Source organism: Squalius cephalus (genome assembly GCF_949319135.1).
Source record: "Squalius cephalus genome assembly, chromosome: 11".
In the NCBI taxonomy this organism is placed as follows: Eukaryota; Metazoa; Chordata; class Actinopteri; order Cypriniformes; family Leuciscidae; genus Squalius; species Squalius cephalus.
In genome coordinates, this window is record NC_137132.1 from 25,041,473 (window position 1) to 25,069,011 (window position 27,539).

Genomic DNA, 27,539 nt, shown 5'->3' on the forward strand with positions numbered 1-27,539 from the left:
ATAAAATTAAAAAAGTAAAAAAAAATATTCCGATCTTGACAGCCACTGGTCACTGTGTATTCTTAAAATATCTCCTTTTGTGCTCCATGGAAGAGATGGGTTTGTTATATTGAAAGTGAGTAAAATATATCAGAATTTCCCTTTAAATAGCTCATAATTATTAAATAACTAAGGTTGTCAGTTCTACTATGAGTGAACTCTGTGGCAGAGCCATGTTGTGTTTTCTGTACTTCCGTCAGCTGCCTGTGCTCATGACTAATTTGTTTTGCAAATCAAATGCTATGACATTACAATTGCAGAATTCATTATGTTTGCCGAGGGAATGTAGCTTATCATCATTTATCATACATCACACGGTTTTGTTTTCTGTCTCTCTCCCTCTATCGCTCGATTTTTCTCCCTCTCCCTCGCGCAACCGGGAAAAATACAGACTGAAATATGCATTCAGAAAACACACTGGTGCACTGATTGGTGTAGACGTTCAGTCATTCGGCTTATTTGCATGAGACTCAGCCGTGATCTTTGCCTTACAAATTAGATGTGATCGGTCAGATTGATGAATGGCTCATCAAATCAGTGGAAAGTAAAGCCTGTATCTAAACCTACAAGAAAACCCACCGTGGTCGGAACCCAAATGATGAATAATTTGGTTTATGTGTCGGGAAAGCTTTATCAGACAGGCTGAGCTGAATTTACCAGCAGTGGTGACCGTCAGTATTTTGTTGTTGTCTGCATAGCTGCTCTCTCCCATTGTATTGAGAGCGTTGACCGAAAAGTTGTACGCAGTGGAAGGGTTGAGGCCCGTGACGGTATACACAGTAGCTGTCGGAGGAAACACGTCCACATACATGAAACTCGCCGATCCTGACCACTGGTACCTGACAATAAAACAGATGTTTACATACTTGCATATGTTTTTTCTTTATTATTTATTTACATACATTTCTAAGTTAAACTTAAGTTTTCCTTTAATTTTTTTATTCATCTTGTGTTCTTAGATGACACCTGACTTGGGTCCAAAAGTCTGAGACCACCAATTTTTATTACCAAATGTATTTTTCACATAAACATCTATGTAAAAAGTTGAATATAAAAATTTTCCTTTTTTATTATTATTTATTTTCATACATTTCCATATTAAACTTGTATTTGTTTTTTATTCCTATTCATTTTTAATGTTCTTAAATTATTTTATATTTCACTTTCATAAAATGGGGTCCAAATATGCAATTGCTTCCATTTTTCTACTTTAATTTTATTAATGTATTAATCACTATTCATTTCATTAGTGATTTGTGTCAAAAGGTGATTATTATCTGATGTTTGGTTTGTAAAACCTGATTATCATGTGATCCAGCATGATTTGAGAACGATCCAAAAAACAAATTAATGAATAAGAAATATTTAAGTTTCTGCTTTCAAGGTGCTCACCTTCTTATTAATTTTATGTCATAAATGTCCCGTGTTCCCTTTTGAGGGATCTCAGTGCTGCATTATGGCGTACCTAAAGGGACAACACCATGATACAGTGTCTCGTTCCCTTCTGAGGGAACCGGGTTACATATATAACCCTGAGACATTCCCTTTCAAGGGAACTCAATGCTGCGTCACGCAGTTCCTTTAGTGTCAATGCCATGACGCAATGCATCGCTCCCTTCTCAGGGAACCGGGTTACATATGTAACTCTGAGACGTTCCCTTTCAAGGGAACTCAATTCTGCATCACGCAGTTCCTTTAGTGTCAATGCCATGTCTCAAAGCATCGTTCCCTTCTCAGGGAACCGGGTAACATATGTAACTCTGAGACGTTCCCTTTCGAGGGATTTTGAATCCCACACTTTCAACGTGATCTCAAACTTTTGAACCAGACAGGACTGAATTACTATGAAATAAACCTACCTTTCCTATCAGGGAATCATATAGAAATGATGGTGCCATGGACTTAGATAAACATTTATATCAGCCAACTGAAATGTCTGCAGTGTTGTGACAGTAGACTGAGAGATAAAACATATCCACAAAAAACTCAACGTTTTAGACACCTCACAGCTGCATTTATGATAACTTCACCTGACGCGGAAGTTCTGAGTCAAACCACCGTCAAACCCGGGCATCCACTCCAGAGTCACGGAGTTATGGTCGACACGGAGCAGCTTCAGGTCGGACGGGGGATCGGGGTGGTCTGAGAGAGACAGAGAACACAAGCTCATTAAAACAAGAAAAACAACTACTGCCTAAATCATTTAGCACTGCTTCCGGAAAGTTTATTTAAGAGGGGTAGAGAGACTGAGAGAGAGACAACGAGAAAGAAATTAACAGGCTACTGTACAGACAGAAAGAAATATGTGTGTCAATACACTATGAAACTGGTTAATTATCTTGTTGGCTCTCTTGGGAGGGGGTGAAGGGGTCAATCCGAAATAGCAAAGCAGAGAGCAAAAATCTGCACCATTCTGTTCCCCAGTCGACTGATGATAAGAAGCAAATAAAATTTATTATCGCTGTGTCAGATTAATTATGAATATTCACGGCAGTAAATTTTTTTGTGTGGACAAAAAGAGGCGGATATTGGATTGTATTTCATGGTTTTTATGATAAACATTAAAACGTGCCTGCCTGAGTCGATTCACAGACCTCAGAGAGAGAGAGAGAGAGAGAGAGAGAGAGAGAGAGAGAGAGAGAGAGAGAGAGAGAGAGAGAGAGCAATGAAAGAAAGAGACTACAACAGAGAACTAGCTATTGTGGCCAGGAATCAGTAAATAAACTGACATAATATTATCAAAAAATGTTTTCAGTGAATGATAAATATTCAGAATTTCATCTCTTTTAATTTTTTTTGTATAACAACCTTGGTACAAATCTCCATTATAAGTGTGTTAACAATGTTTGTGTAGTTTTAAAGCTACGAGTTTCCAAATGGTAATCGAGAGTGCATCTTTTAAAAGATATTTTCTGATAATAATACTCCGAGGAACTCTCAGTGCTGGAGAAATGGAGAGGTGGTTTGCAACGTAAAAAGTAACATCATTAGTATTACAAGAGAGAGGGTGGCAGTCATTGTGTGAGAGAGGTAGACAGATCGATCCACCCAATTGTTCTGTAAATAAAGGGACAGACTGAAAACGAGCGGATGTTGATTACCACAACTTCATAATTAATTGATGCTCAGGTCGAGAAAAACAAAATCTCATTGCAGGGCAGAAGTCGGAGATAAGAACCGTGACACCTAGACATCGGTGTCTGTTTGTTTTCATTTATTATGCTTTTATTTATTCATAAATTTATGCTAATTCACTTTCAACTTTCAGTGGGGTTCAAGAGAAGGAGACCTGACCATGCAGCTAAAGCTGACCGTTCCAACTTAGCCCTGAACCGCTCACTTCCTGTTTGTACGTACTGGTGCTGAGGAGCTGGATGTCTAGAGAGTCTTCTCCCATGCTGTTGTGGGCAGTGCAGGAGAAGATGGCATAGTCCAGAGCTGCACTCACGTTTATGACGGTCAGAATGCTGGTGTGGACGGTACCTGTCACCACCGTCTTCTCCTTGTACCTGCATAAGGTCACATAAACATTCAAATGAGACATTCAGTATTAAAGCACATTGTTTTGCATTTCTCAAAGGAATTTAAAGCCCTGCAAGGCAGCAAAAGCAACACATCGTATATAGATAGGCCAATTACATTTGGGTATGCAAATAAATGCAGTACACACACATACACAAACACACACACACACACACACACACATACACACACACACACACACACACACACTCACTCTAATATGCTCAAGAAACATTATTTCAATTAACATTTCAATTATTTTCTGCTGAATATTTTTGCGGAAACTGATTCACTGCCATTCAAAAGTTTGGAGTAAGTAATATTCAAAAAGACTATATTAATTTCTATATCAATTTAAACATATTTCATCATTTCACAACAGAAATAAAAAAACACAGTTTTGTCTGTAACTTTCATTTATGAGATAACTACTGGTCATATGGACTATAATAGTTTTTATTCTTTTTGATCATTTTTAGACATACATTAAAATATAAAACAGTTCTTTTAAATTGTAATACTATTTCACAATATTACTGTTTTTATTAAATAAATGCAGCCTTTGTGCGCATAAGAGACTTATTTCAAAAACATGAATACAAAATGATTCCAATATATATATATATATATATAGATAGATAGATAGATAGATATAGACAGACAGATATACAGATACAGATAGATAGATAGATAGATAGACAGACAGACAGACAGACAGACAGACAGACAGACAGACAGACAGACAGACAGACAGACAGACAGAGAGATAGATAGATAGATAGATAGATAGATAGATAGATAGATAGATAGACAGACAGATAGATAGATAGATAGATAGACGACAGACAGACATACAGTAGACAGACAGACATACAGATAGACAGATAGATAGAGACAGATAGATACAGTATACAGATACAGACAGATAGATAGATAGACAGACAGACAGACAGATAGATATATAGATAGATATACAGATATACAGATAGATAGACAGACAGACAGACAGACAGACAGACAGACAGACAGACAGACAGACAGATAGATAGATAGATAGACAGACAGACAGACAGATAGACGACATACAGACATACAGATAGATAGATAGACATACAGTAGACAGACAGACATACAGATAGACAGATAGATAGATAGACAGATAGATAGACAGATAGCTAGAGACAGATAGATACAGTATACAGATACAGACAGATAGATAGACAGACAGACAGACAGACAGACAGATAGATATATAGATAGATATACAGATATACAGATAGACAGACAGACAGACAGACAGACAGACAGACAGACAGATAGATAGAGACAGATAGATACAGTATACAGATACAGACAGACAGACAGACAGACAGACAGACAGATAGATAGATAGATAGATAGATAGATAGATAGATAGATAGACAGACAGACAGACAGACAGACAGACAGACAGACAGACAGATAGACAGATAGATAGATAGACAGACAGACAGACAGACAGACAGACAGACAGACGGACGGACAGACATACAGATAGATAGATAGACATACAGTAGACAGATAGACATACAGATAGACAGATAGATAGATAGACAGATAGATAGACAGATAGCTAGAGACAGATAGATACAGTATACAGATACAGACAGATAGATAGACAGACAGACAGACAGACAGACAGACAGATAGATATATAGATAGATATACAGATATACAGACAGACAGACAGACAGACAGACAGACAGATAGATAGATAGACAGACAGACAGACAGACAGACAGACAGACAGACAGATAGATAGACAGATAGATAGATAGACGACAGACAGACATACAGACATACATATAGATAGATAGACATACAGTAGACAGACAGACATACAGATAGACAGATAGATAGATAGACAGATAAATAGACAGATAGAGACAGATAGATACAGTATACAGATACAGACAGATAGACAGACAGACAGACAGACAGACAGACAGACAGACAGATAGATATATAGATAGATATACAGATATACAGATAGATAGACAGACAGACATACAGACAGACAGAGAGATAGACAGATAGATAGATAGATAGATAGATAGACAGACAGACAGACAGACAGATAGATAGATAGACGACAGACAGACAGACAGACAGACAGACAGACAGATAGATAGACGACAGACAGACATACAGACATACAATAGACAGATAGATAGATAGACAGATAGATAGACAGATAGATAGAGACAGATAGATACAGTATACAGATACAGATACAGACAGATAGATAGATAGACAGACAGACAGACAGACAGATAGATATATAGATAGATATACAGATATACAGATAGATAGACAGACAGACAGACAGACAGACAGACAGACAGACAGACAGATAGATAGATAGATAGATAGATAGATAGATAGATAGATAGATAGACAGACAGACATACAGATAGATAGATAGACATACAGAGACAGACAGATAGATAGACAGATAGATAGACAGATAGATAGACAGATAGATAGAGTATACAGATACAGACAGATAGATAGATAGACACACAGACAGACAGACAGACAGACAGACAGACAGACAGATAGATATATAGATAGATATACAGATATACAGATAGATAGATAGATAGATAGATAGATAGATAGATAGATAGATAGATAGATAGATAGATAGATAGATAGATAGATAGATAGATAATTAAAAACAAAGTTTGAGGATAATTTTTTAGGGCTACTATTGAGGATATCAATAATGCACTGCGGCTTTGACAGCAGTAACAAACACCATAATTACAAGCTCTAAAACACATGAAACAAACATTAAAACTAATGCATGCACATATAATTAAATTTTAAACACTGTCATTACACACACACAGTTACGTGATCATGGCTCCACGCTCAGCAGAACTACCATCTTGAAAACACACACGCACACACACCTATTTAAATGGGAACTCGCCTTTGCCTTCTACTGATCTTACATTAGGCAAATTATAATACTACACGCTAACTAACCCAAACCCAAAGTCTATTGTTATCTCATTTAGAAGACATTATTTTGTGTCTTTTTAAACTTTCCGAAAGGACGTAGCTACAACAAACCAAATACAACAGGTCTTGACAATCAAGGCTGGATGAAGCTACTGTACTAATGACAACCTGGGATTGCCCAAGTCCAAAGGGAATCCATTCTTTGCCCAGGTGAAGTGCACACGAGGAACGCCTTGTGCCTGACACACCACATTTGCATCATTGCTGCCGTCCCCTCGGCTGGCCACTTTCCTCCACTGCGGTCCCTTCTGAAGCTCTGGAGCAACTGCAGGAACATGGAACAAGTGTTTTGAAGATTACAAGAAACTGAATATAGCCTACAGTACCGTTCAAACGTATGGGGTCGGTAAGATTTTTTTAATGGTTTTGAAAAAAGTTTCTTATGCTCATCAAAGCTGCTAAAAATTATTTGAATAAAAATACAATGTATAAAAAATACCAAAATGGTGATATTGTTAAATATTGTTACAATTTAAAATGAATGACTGTTTTCTATTTAAATATATTTGACAATGAAATTTATTTATGTGAATTTTCAGCATCATTACTCCAGTCTTCAGTGTCACATGATCCTTCAGAAATCATCATAATATGATGATTTGCTGCTCAAGAAACATTTCTTATTATTATCAATGTTGAAAACAGTTGTGCTGCTTAATATTTTTGTGGAAACTATTTTAGTCTTTACTGTCACTTTTGATCAATTTAATGCACCCTTGCAGAATAAAAGTATTAATTTCTTTTAAAAAAAATACTTACTGCCCTTAAACGTTTGAACAGAAGTGTATTTTTTGTAATATTTTTTTTATACTTAATAAAATTACAGTCTGTATTCACACAATGTATGGCTTCAAAAGATAAATATATAGGGTACAAGTCATATGCAGTGTTTATTTTTTACACAGTCTTTTGACACAGTTTTTTTTTAAATCCTTTAAATTTAGTCAATATTCATTATCATTACATATCCATTATGTTTCATCTGTTTTACTTAAACTAAAATGACATCTTAATTAAGTCGATGAAAATAAGTTCGATTTTAGTTGATGAGAAAGTACAAAGTTCAAAAAGTAGTATCATTTAATCATTTCACAAAAGAAATCAAAACCAATTATCATTTACGAGATAACCACTGGTAATGTTTATGTACTGTATGTACATGTATGTTCAATGTACTAAAAATACACTTTTTTTTCCACCGTAACAAGCATAGTACATGATGTGACTCACAGCGCACGATGAGCTGTCCTTCTACACTGCCTGGAGGAGCTATGCCGTTGTCTGCTGTACACTGGTAAACACCTGCCTGGTCACGGGTCACCTTATAGATAGTTAACAAACCAGTGCCTTCATCTTCACTCTGCTCTCCCAGATCATCTACTTCCTCTTCACCCTATATATAAAGCGCACACACAAAACAGGTAAAAAAAAGCCACAGACTCACAAACAAAAAAAGTCAGAAAGAGAGCCAGGCAGAGACTTCATCCAAACTTCAATGTTCCCAAACGCACACATAAAAACATCCAGAGAAAGAGGACGGCTTGAGGTATCACAGACACTGACTAAGAATATAGGGCACTATAGATGCACAAATGGTAGGAAAACGGCCAGCTAACACTGAGAAATGTGGCCTTTGGAAAGGAGGCTTTAATGAAAGATATTTTTCTCCATTTAGACCAGAAGTATTAAGCATAAAGGTGAGACATTGTTGTAGTTAGAAGGGTGAAATATAGCACCTCTATTACAGAGTAGCTGTGACACATGGTGAGAAAAGAGAAGTCAGAGAGAAAGAGGGCGTTAGAGACAAAGAGGAGAGATGTGAGAGATAAATAGAGGTGATAAAAAGAGAGATAGCGAGTTAACTCACCTAACAAAGGACAATATAGCGGGAAAGGGTGAAAATAAGCAAAAAAAAAAGAGACGTGACAAAGACATCACTCACCATCCACTTCCAGGAAAACATACTGGAGGTGATGGGGTTGGCATCAGCGACACACAGTAAGTCAGCGGTGTCTCCCAACTTCACAGACACAGGATCAGACTTCATATGAACAGTCGGGGCATCTGGAAACCAAACAAAAAGAATTTATTTTATGTGACTTAATCATAAAAAAGGTGACAGAATGTTAATCAAATAATATATTATGACACGACTCTGTGGAATACTTGATTCTGATTGGTCAATCGCGCCATAGCGGTATATATTTTCTTTGTGGAAGTTTTTGCGTTTGGTGAGCTAATAAAATATTAAAACTCAGTCAAATCAATATTTGGTGTACAGTTGTTTAACTATGTCATCCAGTATCGTGGACTCGCTCTCTCTTGTTTCATACAAACGCAGCTGCTGCAATTTTCCAACGATCGTTTTAAACACTGTTGGATTCCAAGATAACAAACAGGTATGATTTTAAAACTTTCAGTTTAATCTGAAATCAATATCTTTTATCCCCATAATTATTTATGTGGTGAAATGCTGTGTAAGTGGCATGACTGTACCGTATCCTTCAATTAAATGACCGTCTAGTTTGAACTTGCCGCTTGCTACCAACTGCTCTCTCTTCTCTATCTCTCTAGCTTTGCGTTTAAAGACCTAATAAAATATTTCAACTCAGATCAATATTTTGTGTCTAATTATTTACTTATGTGGCAAGTAGCCGTGTAATAAGCGGGATAATGTACATCCAGCCGGATGTTATCTGAGAATAACCCCCAGAGTGATGCAAGAGTAGTAAAATATATGTATATTATTTATTTTATGATATATATATATATATAGGGTCTTTTTGTTAATCTACCCGAGGCAAACTTTTGTTTAAGATTTTGAACAACTCACTGTGTTTCCGTCCGCTGGCATTTTGTCAGTCAAAAATCTCCGAATGCAACGTAACAGGGAGTAGAGTAAAGATGGAAAGCTCCTAAAACATAGTTCAATATAAATTCATGGATAATTTGTTGTTTTCTCGTTAGTGAAAATCAATATCAATACAGTGAGTTGTTCAAAATCTTTCTTTTAAGTAAACTCTGTGTACACAAACAATGTTCTCAATGCTCGAGTTCATGTGTAGAGCCCCTGGTGATACTTCGAGCAAAGTTTCATGTTGTGTCGAGCCTTCTTAGTGTTTTAAAGATAGTGATTTTTGATGCTATCATAGAAGTGCCCCATTCACTCCCATTCACAAGGCATTTTAACCTAAAACGAAAATACGGTGGCGTTTCCATTCTAATTATGCTTTTAAACGAAAGTTCATATTTTGTGCTTAGAGTCGTTCGAGTCATTAGCATAACAACATGCCAACATCAGACTCTTCGAGCCAACTGTGAACTTTAGTCAAGTCTCTGGTGCTTCATAGGGTGTACTACAAGTGAACATTAACCACTTCCCATGAAAAACTTCATTTTGGTTAAGATACTTCATTAAAAGCTAGGTGTTCAGCAGCGTGCGCTAATTGTAACGGCCCTTTTGTCAGGGCCATGACAGTTCAATTTCCACCTCAGCCAATTTCTATGACAGCACAAAAGATTTCGTGCAAAGTTAACGCTGTTTGATTTTCTAAATTCGGATGTGTTGATGCTAGAGTTGCCATTGTTTAAGTCTCGATACAGTGTGTGTCTCCGCACTTCCTGTTTGAATTATTCACAGGGAGTGAAAAAAAGCCTTTAAAATCAAGGTCTATTGTGATGTCGTCCCCATTATGTGCAGTGTAGAAACACTTTTATTTCAAATCCTCCGGTATTCCTACATGGCTGGTTGCAAACAGTGTTCAAGTCGCTGTCACTACAGCACAGGCCGCACATGTTGGAAAAGAGGTAATGCTTACTGAGGCAAATTAACAACACTCTCGATAGGCTACAGAATTAACGCCCCCTCAAAAAGTATCTGTCACACTCAGTCAGGATAACTGTATTATTAAAATGGATCAGAGAACATTAATGAATAATTGTATATGCAAAGTAGATATTAATAATAATAATAAAAAAACCATTAAGAACTACTTATAACTATTTTTATAGCTGAGCACAGCTGACATTTCTAGATGCTTGCACTGACCAGGTAAGGGCTTCACAGATCTATAGTGATACAATGTAAGAATTGCTGAATTAATTTGTCAATAATAATTAGATTTACGCCATTTAGCAATAAAGGTTCTCTCTCCCAGAGCTAAAAAAAAAAAAAAAAAAAAAAACCTCAATTAGTTTGAGCGGGAGCAGTACTAAAGGTTCTAGTTTTAAATCATCATTTTACATCTTTAAAAATTGTATTTGTACAGTATATGGACAAAATGTATGGCTAATTATTTGATGGCGTGCAATACAACCAGTATATTACGTATAATTTGACACAATATCTGTAAGTCAGTGATTCTAATAAGTTTTCACTACTAAAACCTATTCTGTGCTTTCCATAACTTGCTACATAACTTAATTTACATGACTTAAATCACAAAAGTCCCCACAGCCACCTTTTTAAAAAAATTAAACAAGATTTATCAAATATAAACAAAAAATGTAACAAAAATAGACTATAAGTATAATAGATATTATAATTACAAAGTACAAATTATTTAATAAAATCAAATAAAAAAATTAAATAATCACTGCTTTGCCTCTGAGAAGCAAGTTGTGTTGAAGTTCCTAGAGAAGTGGACCTAAAATGGTTGCCTCAGGCACGTACGGTAAACCCCACCAATGCTGTTCTTCTGCCTCATCTCCATCCCTGCCCCCAGGAGGATCATACCCTCAAACAAGTGGGCCATTACCACCAGCGTTATCTCTGGCGTGTTGGCGTGTACAATCCTCCTCTGCATTGTTCCTAACGGGCAGAAAGAGGGGGGCCTACACGGAAAACAGTACCATCGGTAAAAGCTATTCAAATGGCCCATACATAATGAATATCTACCACTGTCAGATGCTATTGTATGAGGACGAGGAGATCCATTAGTGCAGAAGGATTTGCAGGAACATGCAGGCCTAGATTTGAAGAAGTGCTATTATTAAATCATTAAGGAAGTGGGAGTGCTCTTTCTTTCTTTCTCTCTCTCTCTCTCTCTCTCTCTCTGCGTCCCTCTCTTTCTCTCCGTTTCACTTTCAAGTGTGTGTACGTCTGTGTGGGTTTGAACTGGCAAATAAATATGTGGTACAAATATTGAGAACAGCATAGATTGGCTTTGCAGTGAAACTTTTGTGGTAATTTATACTGAAGGAAAAAATGTGTACTATTCTGACTGACAGCATTTTAATGATTAAATGATTAAATGAGATTGAAATGATTAAATGAGATTTTCACAGTACTGTGACAATACATTCTGATTATATTAATTAACATTTATACATATTACATTTTAGTATTAAATGCTAATATCTTCAATTCACGTGGCATTAGAGTTTATTAGCGAAGACTGTGTCACCTCTCATGCTAATACGAGTTTGTTTTCCAATCAGCTGCGATTGTCAACAGCATCAAGTCATTTTGGTGTCTATTTTCAATCACACTGCTTAGCCACAGTGAAATTTCATAGTTTCCGAGTCCTGCTTTACTAAGTCCTGTTTCTTTTTTTAAACATGCAGTGGGGCCTGAGACGACTACTAAACTCTTCAAATTAATATATTTTCATCTTCAATACAAATTTCAATACAAAATCACATTTTCAATGTAATAGCCAACAGTTGAACAGAATAACATGAATAAACATATAGATAATCTTATTGAGATATTATTACAATTTTAAAAAAATGATTTACTATGTGAATATACCTTAAAATGTAGATTATTCCTGTGATGCATACCTGAATTTTAAGAATCATTAATCCAATCTTCGGTGTCACATGACCTTTCAGGATTCAATATGCTGATTTTCTACTTATTTATTATTATGTTTTATTATTGGCGCCCGATTATTAATAATGGTTCTTATTATTATCAATGTTTAAAAAAGGTTTTGCTGCTTAATATTTTTGTGAAACTTTTTTTTCAGGATTCTTTAATAAAATAACGGTATTTGAAACTGAAATCTTCTGTAAGATTATAAATGTCTTTACTGTCACTTTTGATCAAATTAATTTGTTGTTACTCATAACAATATCTTAACAATCTTACCTAAACATTTGCACCACGGTTTCCACAAAAATATGCAGCACAAGTGTTTTCAACATTAATAATAATAATAAAAAATATTTCTTGAGCAGCAAATCATCATATTACAATGATTTCTTAAGGATCATGTGACACTGAAGACTGGAGTAATAATGCTGAAAATTCATCTTTGATCACAGGAATAAATAATTTCATAAATTCATGGTTTCTTTTTTTTTTTTTTTTTTTTTCAAAATCCTTATTTCCACATATTTTGAATGTGGTCTCAGATTTTTGAAACTCCCCTATATATTCCGAATTGGTTGCCCGTTGCTTCCTATAGCATTTTCCTTCTAGGGAGGATAAACTTGATATTCATAAATTGTTGCATATGGCCTAGTTAAGATGAGGTGTCAGAGTTAGCTTTGAGTTCCTCACACTGTACATCCAGTTTGAGCTTTGTGTGGTTATTCCCCTCAGCGTTGGAACACTCTATGATGTAATCGCCCCCGTCTCGCCGAGAAACGTTCACGATTTCCAGGGTCCAGTCGTCGAAGTGATAACGAGGATCTCTTTCTGTCGCAAACATACAGAGACATGAAACAACCCACACAAAACAGGTGAATCACAGAGCTGCGACAATACAGTTCCACAAAAACAAACACAAAAGTTCAAATCCTGCACATATACACACTGAACACTTCTCCCAGGGAAACCTCTTTGGAGGAATACCACAGGGAGTTCGACACGGGACTGCTGAGATGCTTTCAACATGGAGATGAAGATCGCGACAGCGATGCTCATTTAGGCTGCATACATTATCACGAGATCACATCTGCCAAGGTGCAGTGCCAGAATCCATCGATGTTTTATTCAGAATGCATATGGCAACGTGTGTTCGCGTCTGTTTGAGTGTTTAGAGCGCCTGCGAGGGTGACACGGCTCGTGGTGTCATGTAGTGTCGTCTATTACCTTTCACAAGCTTCTCGCCCTGAAAAACCCACTCGCAGGTGATTTCGTCTGGATTGGCCAAGACTTTGACAGGAAGTGTGGCGGTTTTATCCTCAACGACCTGGACCAGATCGGGCTGGTCATCCGAAAACTCTGGAGGAACTGAATCACACATAATGACACACAGATGCGTCACAAACGTTTGAAGGTGCTAATGTGGAAGCAACATCACGTTGAACACAGGAGTCAGTTCCACAAAGCAGAGTGCTTGTCACACCATACGGTGCGTAATCAACATATTCAACAAATATTCACATCATACATTAGCAGCTCTAATTCAAGACTAACACTTTCTCTGCACTGACACTAACACGTAATTATTTACACTGATGTTAACCACGTCAATTTAAAATGCACATCGTTTTTATAATTGAATCTTTTTAAATAAAAGTATTGAAATATATTCAATAGGCTATTTGAATATTTAATAAGCTCAATTGGTGACACTTCCTAACATATATTTTAAAAGATTAAATTGTAATTAAAACTAATATATTTAATTAAAAAATATTACATTCTAATTATACAATTATATATATATATATATATATATATATATATATATATATATATATATATATATATTTCTTCTTTTTTTTTTTTTTTTTTTTCATAATTAGAAAAAAGATTAAAAAGTACATCTAACTAAAATGTAAAGACAGCCACTTCATCAAAAGTAAAAGTAGATCTAGCTAAAAAAAATGATAAAAAAATAGATCTAGCTGTTTTGCAGTGCATTGCTAATTATGATTATATCATGCACTGCAAAACACCTATCTACTTTTTGTAGTCAATGTAGAGGGTATAGTATCTTTACTGTATTTTACTACTGGACAAAATAATAATATTAAAATGATCATCTTAAAATGGAAATATTGAAATCATTTTTTTAAATACTCATAGGGTCCAAATTAACCCTTAAACGCATAGACATCGTTCACTACCCTCCTCCACTTTTATTTTTTTAAAGTTAGACATCAACCTTCTTAGTATTCCTCAATCAATTCATTATAAACAATATAACAAGAATATTTTCGTTTGTGGAAAAATGGTATAGGGTCGCTAATGACCCGAGGTGTCTAACAGTGTAAGTATATTTATTCTGCAAAACAATAACTGAATCTTTGATGACTGAATAAGTGCAATTCAGTGCTTGATATACAATGATGAAGTGACGTTTTTACACCCGTATACTGTATGTAATAATGGCAAAGCATTCATTAATTTAAGGGTTAACAAGTGTGAAATGCAAGCAAACACTGGCTTTGGAGAGTTAATTATAACTGGACAGCTGTCTGGTAATGTTTTTAGAAATTGCAAAATACAAGAACAATATTCTATTGTTTTGATGTGAAACAAATCCAGAATATACAGATGGACTACTAAAGAAAGGTTTAAAAGACATTCGGAAAATCACTCATATTCAAGGCTAGTAACATTCTTAATTCATTAGGGCAAAAAGCAAATTTTGCAAATGCTCATAAAAACTGATTTGAGAAAGCAGAGGATTTTGAATCGTTTTCCTCTCTAATGTCTGAGTGTGAATAAGGCGCGTGATTTATTGTGCTGTTGATCTCTCAGAGGGGCTTCTGTGTCTTTGTCTCATTAATGTACATTGTGTCACTTCAGAGCAAATGAAAATGCAAATGCAGATTTTAACACAAACGATTTACTTACATCTACAAGCAGACACGCACACGCTCAAACACACTCACACACACACACACACACACACACACACACACACACACTAGGACAGTGAAAGATAAAATATAATCTTAATATAATACAATAAAACACACACACACACACACACACACACACACACACACACACACACACACACACACACACACTAGGACAGTGAAAGATAAAATATAATCTTAATATAATACAATAAAACAGACAAAGTAATCATTTATGGTCTGTTCTTACACAAATCACAAACTGTGGAGATTCTGAAATAGTCGAGTGTGTCGAGAAAGTCGAGAAATAGTGTGTGCAAACACACACACCTGGTTCGCTATCTTTGTGGGGACTCTCCATAGACGTAATGGTTTTTATACTGTCTAAACTGTATATTTTGTCCCCTTACACTAACCCTACCCCTAAACCTACCCATCACACAAAACTTTCTGCATTTTTTGATTTCCCAAAAAAAAAAATTCTGTATAATTTATAAGATTGTTTCCTCATGGGGACCTCAATTTAGCTCCCCACAGTGACACGAGTCCGACACACACACGCACACACACACACACACACACGCATACACACACACACACACGCACACACACACACACACACACACACAGAGTGGCATTCCTTCATGCTCACAAAGCGTGTCAGGCTTTGAAGAGGTGGCTGGCTGGATCAGACAAAACAACATCAAAGTCAAACCATAATCATTGCAGACACAAAGACACACACACACACACACACACACACACACACACACACACACACACACACACACACACACACACACACACACACACACACACACACACACACACACACACACACACACACACACACACACACACAAACACACACACTACCATACACTCGCTATACGCATTAGCAGGAATAGACTCATTCAAACATACATCAGAATGCTTGCCAGAGCAAAATAACACAATATATTCAATTTTCATACCAGTAAGCTACAGCAACCAAACTCATGTTACAACTAAGGCTATCAATGAATGTATAAAAATAACGCACAAGTGAAAAAAAAAGAGAAATGTATAAAGAAAGTAATGTGATGATAAATAATTAATCCCTCTCATTTATTTATAAATAAGTAAATACATCAATTAATTAGTTTATGGTATATACGGGATAATACGCAAGTAAATTATTCCATTATTTATTGATTTATAAAGTAATTAATTAATTAGTCATCACATCGCAGAACAATTAATTTATTTAATTAATTTATGGGATATATGGTAAATAAAGGAGTAAATTGTCCAATTATTTAATTTATTTATTTCATGTATTTATTTATAAATACATTATTTCATTTTTTTTTTTTATAAAGCACAGTTAAAAACAACCATGGGTTGACCAAAGTGTTGTACATGAAATAACCTTATGAACATAGAAGACAAATAAATGAATATAACAATTTTCAAAACAATACTATTAAACTATTTGACTTTTAAACCATCCTCATCTGCTCAAATAAATAGGATTCAAGCATAGATTTGAAAACAAAAAGAAAAGGAGCTGTTTGGATGGCTACAGGGAGATTGTTCCAAATTGTCGGGCCGGGATTAGCAAATTCTCGTTTTCTCGCTTTACTCAGCTCCAACAAATCATTTAATCGATTATCTGATATGTGCAAATAGTCATGATCAATTTTGTTGACTATATCTGCATATCATGCGATTATATTGATTAAATACTGATCTGTAGTCAGCGGACAGTCCAAGTAAAAACTAATTCAAACATGCTCAAAAAAAATAATACTCACAGAGCACATTGAGAGTATAGAAGTTGTTGACACCCTCGGACAGCACGTTACTGAAGGCATGGCAGGTGATCCTTTTCTTCCAGTGATGGGAGCCAAGACTGAGGGACAGCTTACTGGTTCGGGACATCCCACCAAATTCAGCCTTTTTAGGAGCCTGGTCAACTCCTTTCAACCTGAGAGAGTGAAAGTCAAGCTTACAATGTTATTTCTCATGGATATTTTATACAAAGAAGAATTTCAAAAACATCCCCTTGGAGCAACAACGCAAAAATAGACTATGAATATTCGATAAAGCCTTCCACGGTAACAGTGTTCACCTGCTGTGAAATCTTTTTGTTTGCCCGACATGCGTTAGGGTCCCGTGGGGACCATTCAACAAAACTGAAACCATAAAACTCGAAGTGGGCCACTCCTCTGCTCACAAACACTGTAGTTTTATAGCTGAATTTCTTTCAAAATAAAAGCTGATCTGCTCACAATTGATGTAAAGGTTTTTTTTTTTTTTTACAAATGGCTACATATTGACAGCGCCAGAGACAGACTCTAACAAGGTAATGACTTAGTGATCACCAGCTGCCAGTCGAAATCTAATACTGAAGTAAAAAAAAAAGGTCTTGGGATTTCCAAACTGCCCATCAGCCTTTGCTTACATTTCACACTTTCCTGTTTCTACAAAGAGCTTAGAGCCCTCCTGCAAAAATTCTGATACACATCACAAGTCATCTATTACTGCACACTTCTCAGCATAAAAAAAGCCGAATTCATCTGAAATGCATTCCGGTGAGACTGTATATAGCCAAGTTTCCATCCAATGTTTTGCCATCAATATAATTATAATACAATATACTAAAGTTAAATGGAAAAAGATTGTGTCGACATTTGCAAAAAATGATAGATACTTGGCATTTCCATCAGCTATATCGGTAAAAATGTTGATGCGCTAAACCTTTTTTCACAAAAAAATCCTTGGATGGAAACTTGGCTTATGATGTATTTACCTGCGTTTTGTGAAACAAGGGTCAATGCTCTGCAGTTTTATTGATGTGAGTAAATTAGATGGGTGACGAAATGCCCTTGGGAGTGTTAAACTAAGTAATACGGTATTAGCAGTGAGTGTGTATTTGTGCATGTGTGTAATGATGTGGCGATGCTTGTATATGTATAAGTGAGTGTTTGAGTACATGATGGGGCCCAAACTCCAGCTGATATTTGCAGTGGGATTGCTGCTGCCAGCCAGGCACTCCAGATCCAGAGTCTGACCCCTGCGCAGCTCCTTCTGCTTGGCCACGATCTTCACGCTCACTGCGGGAACTGATCGAGGGACAATACAAAGACAACCAATTAGAATGTGAGTGAGGATTGCCATAGTGCATCCTCATTTTAAAACATATTCAAAAAGAAGTTGTGCTAATTGACATTTACCAGATGCTTTTATCCTAACTCACAAGACAAAGAGTTCAAACCCAAACCATTAAAGGATTAGTTCACCTCAGAATACATTTTAATCACCCCCACGTCATCCAAGATATTCATGTCTTTCTTCCTTCAGTCGAAAAGAAATGAAGGATTTTGAGGAAAACATTCCAGGATTTTTCTCCATATAGTGGACTTCAACGGTTATCAACATGTTTCAATGCAGCTTCAAAGGGCTCTACACAATCCCAGCCGAGGAATAAGGGTCTTATCTAGCCAAACGATCGGTCATTTTCTAAAACGAAATTTTAATTCTGAAATGAACTAATCCTTTAACAATCCCTACAAGACTGATTCAAATATTAAGAGTCCTTGATAAGAAAATGTTATGATCAACTCTATGATGACAGTTCTATTCACTGCACACACTAAATAGTTGTTAGTACTTGTTGAACACTTATTATATCACTTAGGATCTACTGCTAATGTCTTGGTGCCAAACCCTGCAGGACACCTTCAGAGTCTATGTCTCGATGGGTCAGCGCTGTTTTGGCAGCACAGGGAGGACCAACAGCATATTAGGCAGGTGGTCATAATGTTTTGGCTCATTTGGTATATGGTATGTATTAATTAAGAGTTAAGAAGTACACCACACTAACCCAAATAACTGATATGATTTTGCATGTACACAGCACAGTATCATGTGAGTGGGTTTTAGAAACATACACAGAACCCTGAGTTTGCTTTGAGCGGAGAGCACTTTCTTGGCTTTGTTGGAGGAGTCGCAGCGGTAGGTGGCCAGATTGTCGCTGGGCTGGAGGGTGAGAAGGAGATCTCGCGACACACCACGCTCTGAAGACACCTGCTTCAATGCGGTTGGCACGACTTTGTTGTTCTGTAGTTCACACACACACAGACATGGAGGATTTTTTAATGGCAGAAATAACAAAACACACTTGTTACTAAAACACCATCAACAAAAGCTTTCATGTCACTACACACCTTGAGCCACACCAGCTGACCTGTGGGATTTCCACCACTGGAGAAACAGACTAAACGGAGAGTTGTACCAGAGTGTAAGAAGACGTTTGGTGGAGGAGCATCTAACCACACCTTCTGAGGGGGATCTAAGAATAAGAAGAACAGACATTAACAGAACTAATATTTCAGTCAGCACAAGTGCATTGATGGGACATTTAAAAAAGAGTGCATCATTATGTTTACATTTATTTATTTTAGATGAGCTTTGATCCAAATTACAATAGATTCATTTTTCTCAACAATCACTACAGTTCACATGTTTGGGATCGCTAATAATTGTTAAATGTTTTTGATAGAAGTCCCTTATGCTCACAAAGACTGCATTTAGTTGATAAAAATACAGTAAAGCTGTAATATTGAGAAATAAGAAACTAAATGTTTTCTATTTTAATATACTTTAATATGTATTTTATTTCTGTGATGGCAAAGCTACATTTTCAGCATCATTACTTCAGACTTCAGCGTCACATGATGCTTCAAAAATCATTCTAATATGATGATTTGTTGATCAAGACATTTTTCTGACTATTATCGATGTTGAAAACAGTTGTGCTATTGGAAACTATGATACAGTTTTTTTTTCCCCAGGATAATTTAATTCAGTACAAAAGGAAAGCATTTGTTTGAAATAGAAATCTTTTGTAACATTACAAATGTCTTTACTTTCACTTTTGTTCAATTTAATGCATCCTTGCTGAACATAAGTATTAATTTCTCTAAAACAAACAAACAAACAAAACGGCACTGTATGTGTTCTCTGGGAAACAAACATATAACTTTGCCTATAACTGTACCAGTTAAGCTACTGAAATAAATTAATTTATCAGGGATCATTCCACCTAAATGTTAGATAAAAATGTTAGTGGTCTCTCACAGTAAACGATGAGCTCTTCAGATCGAACACTAGAGAAGCGGGTGCCTTTGTTGAACGCCTCACAAGTCAGAGGAAGACTGTTGTCCTCACGTGACACTTTATGTGTCAAGTTAGACATTGTCCTCATCCCACCATTATCCCCCTGCAACACAAATATTTCATGAGACCTTACATTTTTACTGAGAACAATATATGGTCATCGTAAAGAGCCATTATAAGGCAACATAATACCCTTTGCACGCAAGAGTGAAAACTTCAAATTATTCCACCATGATTCACTCTCTTTGATGGTACACATTCTCAAAACTGATGTGATCTGACATATGGTCATTAAAAACCAAAAGCGTTGGAATACATTGTGGCTCTTTTATCTCACTAACTGCATAAACAGATGTAAGTGTGGCAAACTTAGTGTGAGGATTATTTAGTTTGTTCGTTTAGTTAAATTGTTATGAACTTTTAGTTTGCTTCTCTTGGTGTTCTGTTGTCTCTGTTCCCACTATCATTAGTTACTATAGTGATAGATGTGATCATGACACCTGTTAGTCCTTTATTTCGTTATCTGTTTATATTTAAAGAGATGGGTCGGAGTAAAATCAACCTAGGGTCCTTTGCACCATGACCTTGAGCCAAACCCCCCCCCCCCCCCCCCCCCCCAGAAGCCTTTTTTCCCTTGGTCGAACATTATTAAAGTTAGAGCTTATTTTAAAATGTCAGTCAGGTGGCTTAGTGCAGGTGCTAATGGATCCTAGGATGTATCTCGTAAATTACCCCACTAATAATGCCCAGAATGGTACCAAACTTCTATAGTAGTACAAATAGGTTCTGTACTCATAAAACGAGGCATTGGAAAGTTTGTAAGTACATCAGGAGTTTATTTAAATAACACTTGCCTGACGGCTCATGCTACTGCTAACCCGGACGTCGACGTCACTTCAGTGGTTTGGGAAAAGCATGTAAAAGTCATAGCAGAAAGCGATGCATAAGGATGTTGGGGGGGTGTTGATTGTTAATAATAATAATAATGATTATTATTATTATTATCAATATTCTTATTTTATTTTAATTTTATTTTACAGATCAACAGTAAAAATACAATACTAACATGTATGGCCATCTTCATTTCTTTGCTTGCAACTGTTAAACCATTGAGCTTTTATTTTGGCGGAAAACCACAGGGAGACCTTAACGCTCCTCTATGTTCACAACAACAGATTTATGAACGATTCTCATTACGAATTTGGAAAGATGGTTGGCACATGTTGCATTCCCAAATGCAAATTATAAGCAGAGTAGCATTTACTGTAATGTTTACTCTGAAACATGCATCATGTCAGACTATATAATTACATCACAACAGTTGCGATTTGATGATCGCACTAAGCCATATAACATTCCCACAACCATGCAATATCAAAATTCTTGAAGTAACCAGACAACTGTTGAGTAACACCATTTTAACGCCAATTTGTACTCGCATTTGGCACTTTGAACCCTTGCTAAGGCCTGGGACACACTAGACGATTTTCAAATCTTAACCAATTTTAACCGGTTCGAAACCTGCTTGGAGCGGGTCAAATAGGACCAGTTACACTTGTTCTCTCTCATGGCTATTGCAGGTAGGCTATCCTGTCAGAGGCAGTCCGATCAAGAGTACGATTTGGGATCGGGAAGCTTCGACTCGATCGGGAGCTGTAAAATTATCATAATGACACCACAAAATTGAGGGATTTTTGGACAAAAAGTCGGTTGCGGCAAGCCTTGAATTGGGCCATGCAACTCTGATTGTTGGGGGGTGCAAATTGTGCCTTAAATCGGGGTTAAAATCTTCAAGTGTGTGGCAAGCATATGGATGTCCCGCAGATGGCACTGTGAACTTGGGCTGAATGATAAATAATATAACGATATGACAACACGCGATTTTTTTAACCGCAAAGGCTGTGATTACACTCTGGTCACGCGACACGCAAGAGTAAAGCAGTCTGCAGATGAAGAATCAAGCCACGCTACGCATATACGCATTATATTTTTGTAATATTTGTATACAATACTATACTAATAATATACTATACATTAGTGGTGGGTCTAATCTGATTCTATCTGATTCTCCAACGATTCTGGCGCTTAGTTTTTAAAACACAGATTAGTGATGACACTGTGTGTGTGTTCTGCTTGCTTCCAATTCCTCACACACACACCACTCGAACCTTCCATAAAGTTCGGAAAGGTTGATGCGAATTACAAGGACATGTATGTATTATGTATGTCGTTTAGAATGCAGTGGGCTTATATATAAAAATATGGAACTCACTGACAGAAGGATGCTTTCAATTTCAAATACTCACGAGCGCTCTGTAAAGAGAGGCGGCTGGGTGTGTGCGACTCCGTGGTTAAATGTACTTCCAGTTTCATCTCAAAATGGTTTTTATGATGCGAAATTAATGTAAACACAGTCAGTTATGTCTTAAGAAGAGATTAAACAGACAGGACAAACCACATTTTATAAACCACATTTTACAAGAGATCTGTGCATGGTGTGAATGCAGCTTATTTGATCTCCCGCTGTCTATAATGTCATCGGTAATAATCCAACAAAAGTAAAGCTGAGAAAAAGAAAAATCACTCACAGCTCTTGAATGGAAAATGTTCCGACAGCCTAGTCTTAAATACTGAAAGCACACTTTGTTTATTGTTGGTAGGAAGGTGGGTTTTTTTATTTTTTTTTACTAGATTTTACTGTTTTAATATTTTTTATTATTATTTTAAAGAGTACTTATTACTTGTGTAATTAAATAATAAAAATATTTTAAATTCTATTAATACGATTAATTAATAAGAAAAAAAGTAGATCCAGAAAAGGTTTGGAATCAGATCGTGAGGTGCCAAAAGATTCCCACCCATGTGAAAAATCACATTCACTCTGATAGAGTTTTTAATTCTGCTCATTTGCTAATCTCTAATTTACACCTGTTCAGAGAGTTGACCCTGGCTTCATGGTTACTTATGGCCAAACTATTAGAAAATATCATAAAGAGTAGCTCGAAGAGAAAAAAAAAGAAAAATAATAAATTAACACCGGCATGTAAATGAAAGATCAGATGTAAAACACCTCCAAATGAACCAGGAGTGTCCTGTTAAGCACAGAGCAGCCTCGGGTCAGCTTTTATTCACTTAGGCCTATGTTTCATTCAAATCAACCTCTAGAGAGGAAGAATTGGAGATAAAAAAAAAGAAAAAAGACAGAGACTCTAAAAGCCCCTGATCTCGCAGAATATTATGTAGTAACTAATAGAATCTAAAGTAAAAGCACAGTCTTGATGGAGACTTTGAATCACTCTCCATTCAAGGCTCGCCGGCTTTATTTCACACAATAATTGAAAATATTCCTTTAATCAAGCGCTACACCTCACAAAGCCTTTTTTGTCGGTGAAATGGCTCATACGAGTATTTAGATGGTAGTTTGTATTGTTGATGAACCTATCAAAAGCAGGACATGGAGACAGTTTCAGAGTGCCAAATAAAACAATAGTTTTAATCCTAATTTATACATTTTTGTAAGAGAAGACATTTTCACGTCCTCTATCTTGAATGTAAAGTGTTAGGTTGAATACCTCAGAGATGGTAACATTCGTTCTGTTGAGCTCCTTGAACCCGAGCCACCAGCGGATGTGAACCGGTGGATTACTGGAGGAAGTGTAACAGCACAGATTGATCTCCTGTCCCTCTACAGCTTCAAAGGAGCCCAGTAACGTTACATCAGCTGGCTCAACTGTGAGCAAAAGTGATTACCACAACAGAAAGAGAAGCAAGATAAATGGAGTCAGCATATCTTCACAGCAAATTGTTTAAACACGCTAGTCACGCCACAAAGGATTTGAGGCCATTATGATACGTTCTCTTGATGCTCTTACAGTACTGAAATAATGATCTAGCTGATCAATGAAATGGTGAGAAGTGTCTAGAGAGATCTTCTAATAAATGCCCAAATGGTATCAGTATTTGTGTGACTATGTATTCTCAATGAGCCGTATGTGCTAATGACAGTAGCTTTGTGATAAGACATGGATATTTGACATTTTGAATTTGTGGTGACAAGACCACCATTACAAACCATCCTCTGTTAATGAAAGATTACAGAAACTGCAAGTAGCAGCAAGTATTGACCTGATTAACTTGTCAGCCATGATACAGCCATGTGTAATTGGCTTATTGTAAGTGACAGTGTGTCATGAAAGATCAAGCTTTTGTTTTAAGGCTATGCTGAAAACTACTAGCAACAACAGGCTTGTGGCCTTCTTAAAAGTCTAATGGGTTTTTGAGCAGAAGTTTTTTAAGATTCATTTTTACTGACTACTCACACATGACGGTAAGAGTGCGAGTGAGGGACATTGGTGAACGAGATACTTGGTTGACGCTTTCGCACTGCAGCACAGCATGATTGTCCTCTGGCTTCACCTCCATTCTCAACGTGCTACTGGATCTACGTGACACAACGTCCACCTCCCAGCTAGTGGACAGGACTTCTCCATTCTGAAAAAGAGAAAAGATGGTACTGACATACCGAGAGACAGACAGATAGTCTGAGAGACGATAGACAGACAGACTGAGAGACGATATATAGACATAGTCAGACAGACAGACAGACAGACAGACAGACAGATTAGTCAGACAGACAGACAGACAGACAGATAGACAGATAGACAGATACAGTCCCTGACAAAAGTCTTGTCGCTTGTGTACAAATTGACCTGAAGTGCCACTGAAATATATTTCTAATCAAGATTTTTTTACAAGAAATGGCTCATTTTAATCCCAACAGCTTTTGTAATAATGTTTCAGTGCAAAACGAAATTGTCAAAAAGTATTCTAATATTCACAGCTTGGTAAAGCCCATTGAGTCAATTTTTGCAAAGACATAAGTGTTGTCGCCTTGTCATATGAGCTTCGCCTGTGACTAATAATGGATCAATTAGGTCTCAGGTGTGTATAAAAAACAACCCCAGTACACTAGACCTTCACATCAACTGCAACTAGACCTCTGCAAACATGCCTAAGATTCACCCTGAGACTAAAGTTTTGATTATCAAGAGGCTGAAGACCAGATCCACTGCTGATGTGGCAGACACCTTCAATGTGTCTCAGCGTCAAGTACAGAGGATAAAAAAAACATTTGAAGACACTGGAGACGTTTTTGACAAGCCCAGGTCAGGCAGACCCCGCAAGACAACTGCTCGAGAGGACCGTTTGTTGGCTCGAAAATCCAAGGCCAGCCCATTTTCCACTGCAGCAGAGCTCCACAAGACCTGGTCACTTGAAGTCCCTGTGTCAACCAGAACAGTTTGTCGGATTCTGTCTCGAAATGGCCTCCATGGTCGAATCAGTGCCCAGAAGCCAGCACTAAACAAAAGACAATTGAAAAACCGTGTGGCATTTGCCAAGGCCCAACAGCCTGCTATGATGGACGCTGGAAAAGTGGCAGAAGGTGGATTTTTCAGATGAATCTTCTGTTGAATTACACCACAGTTGCCGCAAATATTGCAGGAGACCTATTGGAGCCCGCATGGATCCGAGATTCACCCAGAAAACAGTGAAGTTTGGTGGTGGAAAAATCATGGTCTGGGGTTACATCCAGTATGGGGGTGTGCGAGAGATCTGCAGGGTGGAAGGCAACATCAATAGTCTAAAATACCAAGAAATCTTAGCTACCTCTTATATTCCCAACCATAAAAGAGGCCAAATTCTGCAGCAGGATGGTGCTCCATCGCATACTTCCATCTCCACATCAAAGTTCCTCAAGGCGAAGAAGATCAAGATGCTCCAGGATTGGCCAGCCCAGTCACCAGACATGAACATCATTGAGCATATGTGGGGTAGGATGAAAGAGGAAGCATGGAAGACGAAACCAAAGAATATTGATGAACTCTGGGAGGCATGCAAGACTGCTTTCTTTGCTATTCCTGATGACTTTATCAATAAATTGTATGAATCCTTGCCAAACCGCATGGATGCAGTCCTTCAAGCTCATGGAAGTCATACAAGATATTAAATTTGGATCTCAAAGCACCACTACTTGATTTGCTGACATATTTTTGTATTTGCAGTAAATTTGACCATTCTGTCTTGATTAAATGATAAATCTTTTTTCAGTGAAACTAATTTATTTTAGTGCATTAAACATCATTTGGGAGGGTTTTGGCTTTTCATATGAGCTATTTCTAACACCAATTGATTAATTAAAAGTCAGGTTAATAGCAGGTGTTTCTACAAAATAGATAAGCGACAAGACTTTTGTCAGGGACTGTAGATAGATAGATAGATAGATAGATAGATAGATAGATAGATAGATAGATAGATAGATAGATAGATAGATAGATAGATAGATAGACAGACAGACAGACAGACAGACAGACAGACAGACAGACAGACAGACAGACAGACAGACAGACAGACAGACAGACAGACAGACAGACAGATAGATAGATAGATAGATAGATAGATAGATAGATAGATAGATAGATAGATAGAAAAAGACATTTGTGTCTGAAATCAGTCATCCAGTCAACGGCTTTGCAGACACTAACATTTGCATTAGCTGCAAATTATTAGAGATGTCCGGACTGACACATTTTATCAAAGTAAAACGAGAGTCTCCACTGTGAGTCTGTCTGCGGGACGCTACATGAATGGACAAGTAGATTTGGCTGCCTAGACTTCACTTGCAAATGATTTAAATCTTGACATTTTCTCTCTGTCTCTAAACACAGACATTTAATAAAGTTCTTGGTCGTAGCTCTCAGCTTTCCCCTAGGCTTGCTGATTTTAGTAATTCACACACAGATACACACACACACACACACACACACACACACACACACACACACACACACACACACACACACACACACACACACACACACACACACACACACACACACACACTAAATAAATGGTTTAATTACAAAAAAATACATTTACCATAGTTTCTTAATGTCCTATTTAAGAGAAGAATTTACACAAGG

The 27,539-nt window shown here is 36.9% G+C and overlaps 1 protein-coding gene across 3 annotated transcripts in view; it reads right to left on the reverse strand.

Moving 5' to 3' along the window:
* nphs1 (NPHS1 adhesion molecule, nephrin) overlaps nt 1–27,539 on the reverse strand; it is a 99,472-nt gene that overhangs the window by 10,900 nt on the left and 61,033 nt on the right. For all 3 annotated transcript variants that reach the window (XM_079885004.1, XM_079885003.1, XM_079885002.1), the window contains exons 10-24: nt 24,879–25,050; nt 24,132–24,289; nt 20,521–20,662; nt 19,608–19,732; nt 19,332–19,500; nt 18,374–18,503; nt 17,193–17,365; nt 13,673–13,813; nt 13,139–13,276; nt 8,573–8,694; nt 7,861–8,023; nt 6,739–6,895; nt 3,397–3,548; nt 2,070–2,181; nt 697–878 (exon numbers count right to left, since the gene is read on the reverse strand). In XM_079885004.1, coding sequence (XP_079741130.1) covers nt 697–878; nt 2,070–2,181; nt 3,397–3,548; nt 6,739–6,895; nt 7,861–8,023; nt 8,573–8,694; nt 13,139–13,276; nt 13,673–13,813; nt 17,193–17,365; nt 18,374–18,503; nt 19,332–19,500; nt 19,608–19,732; nt 20,521–20,662; nt 24,132–24,289; nt 24,879–25,050 — 2,236 coding nt within the window. The remainder of the gene's footprint in view (nt 1–696; nt 879–2,069; nt 2,182–3,396; nt 3,549–6,738; nt 6,896–7,860; nt 8,024–8,572; nt 8,695–13,138; nt 13,277–13,672; nt 13,814–17,192; nt 17,366–18,373; nt 18,504–19,331; nt 19,501–19,607; nt 19,733–20,520; nt 20,663–24,131; nt 24,290–24,878; nt 25,051–27,539) is intronic.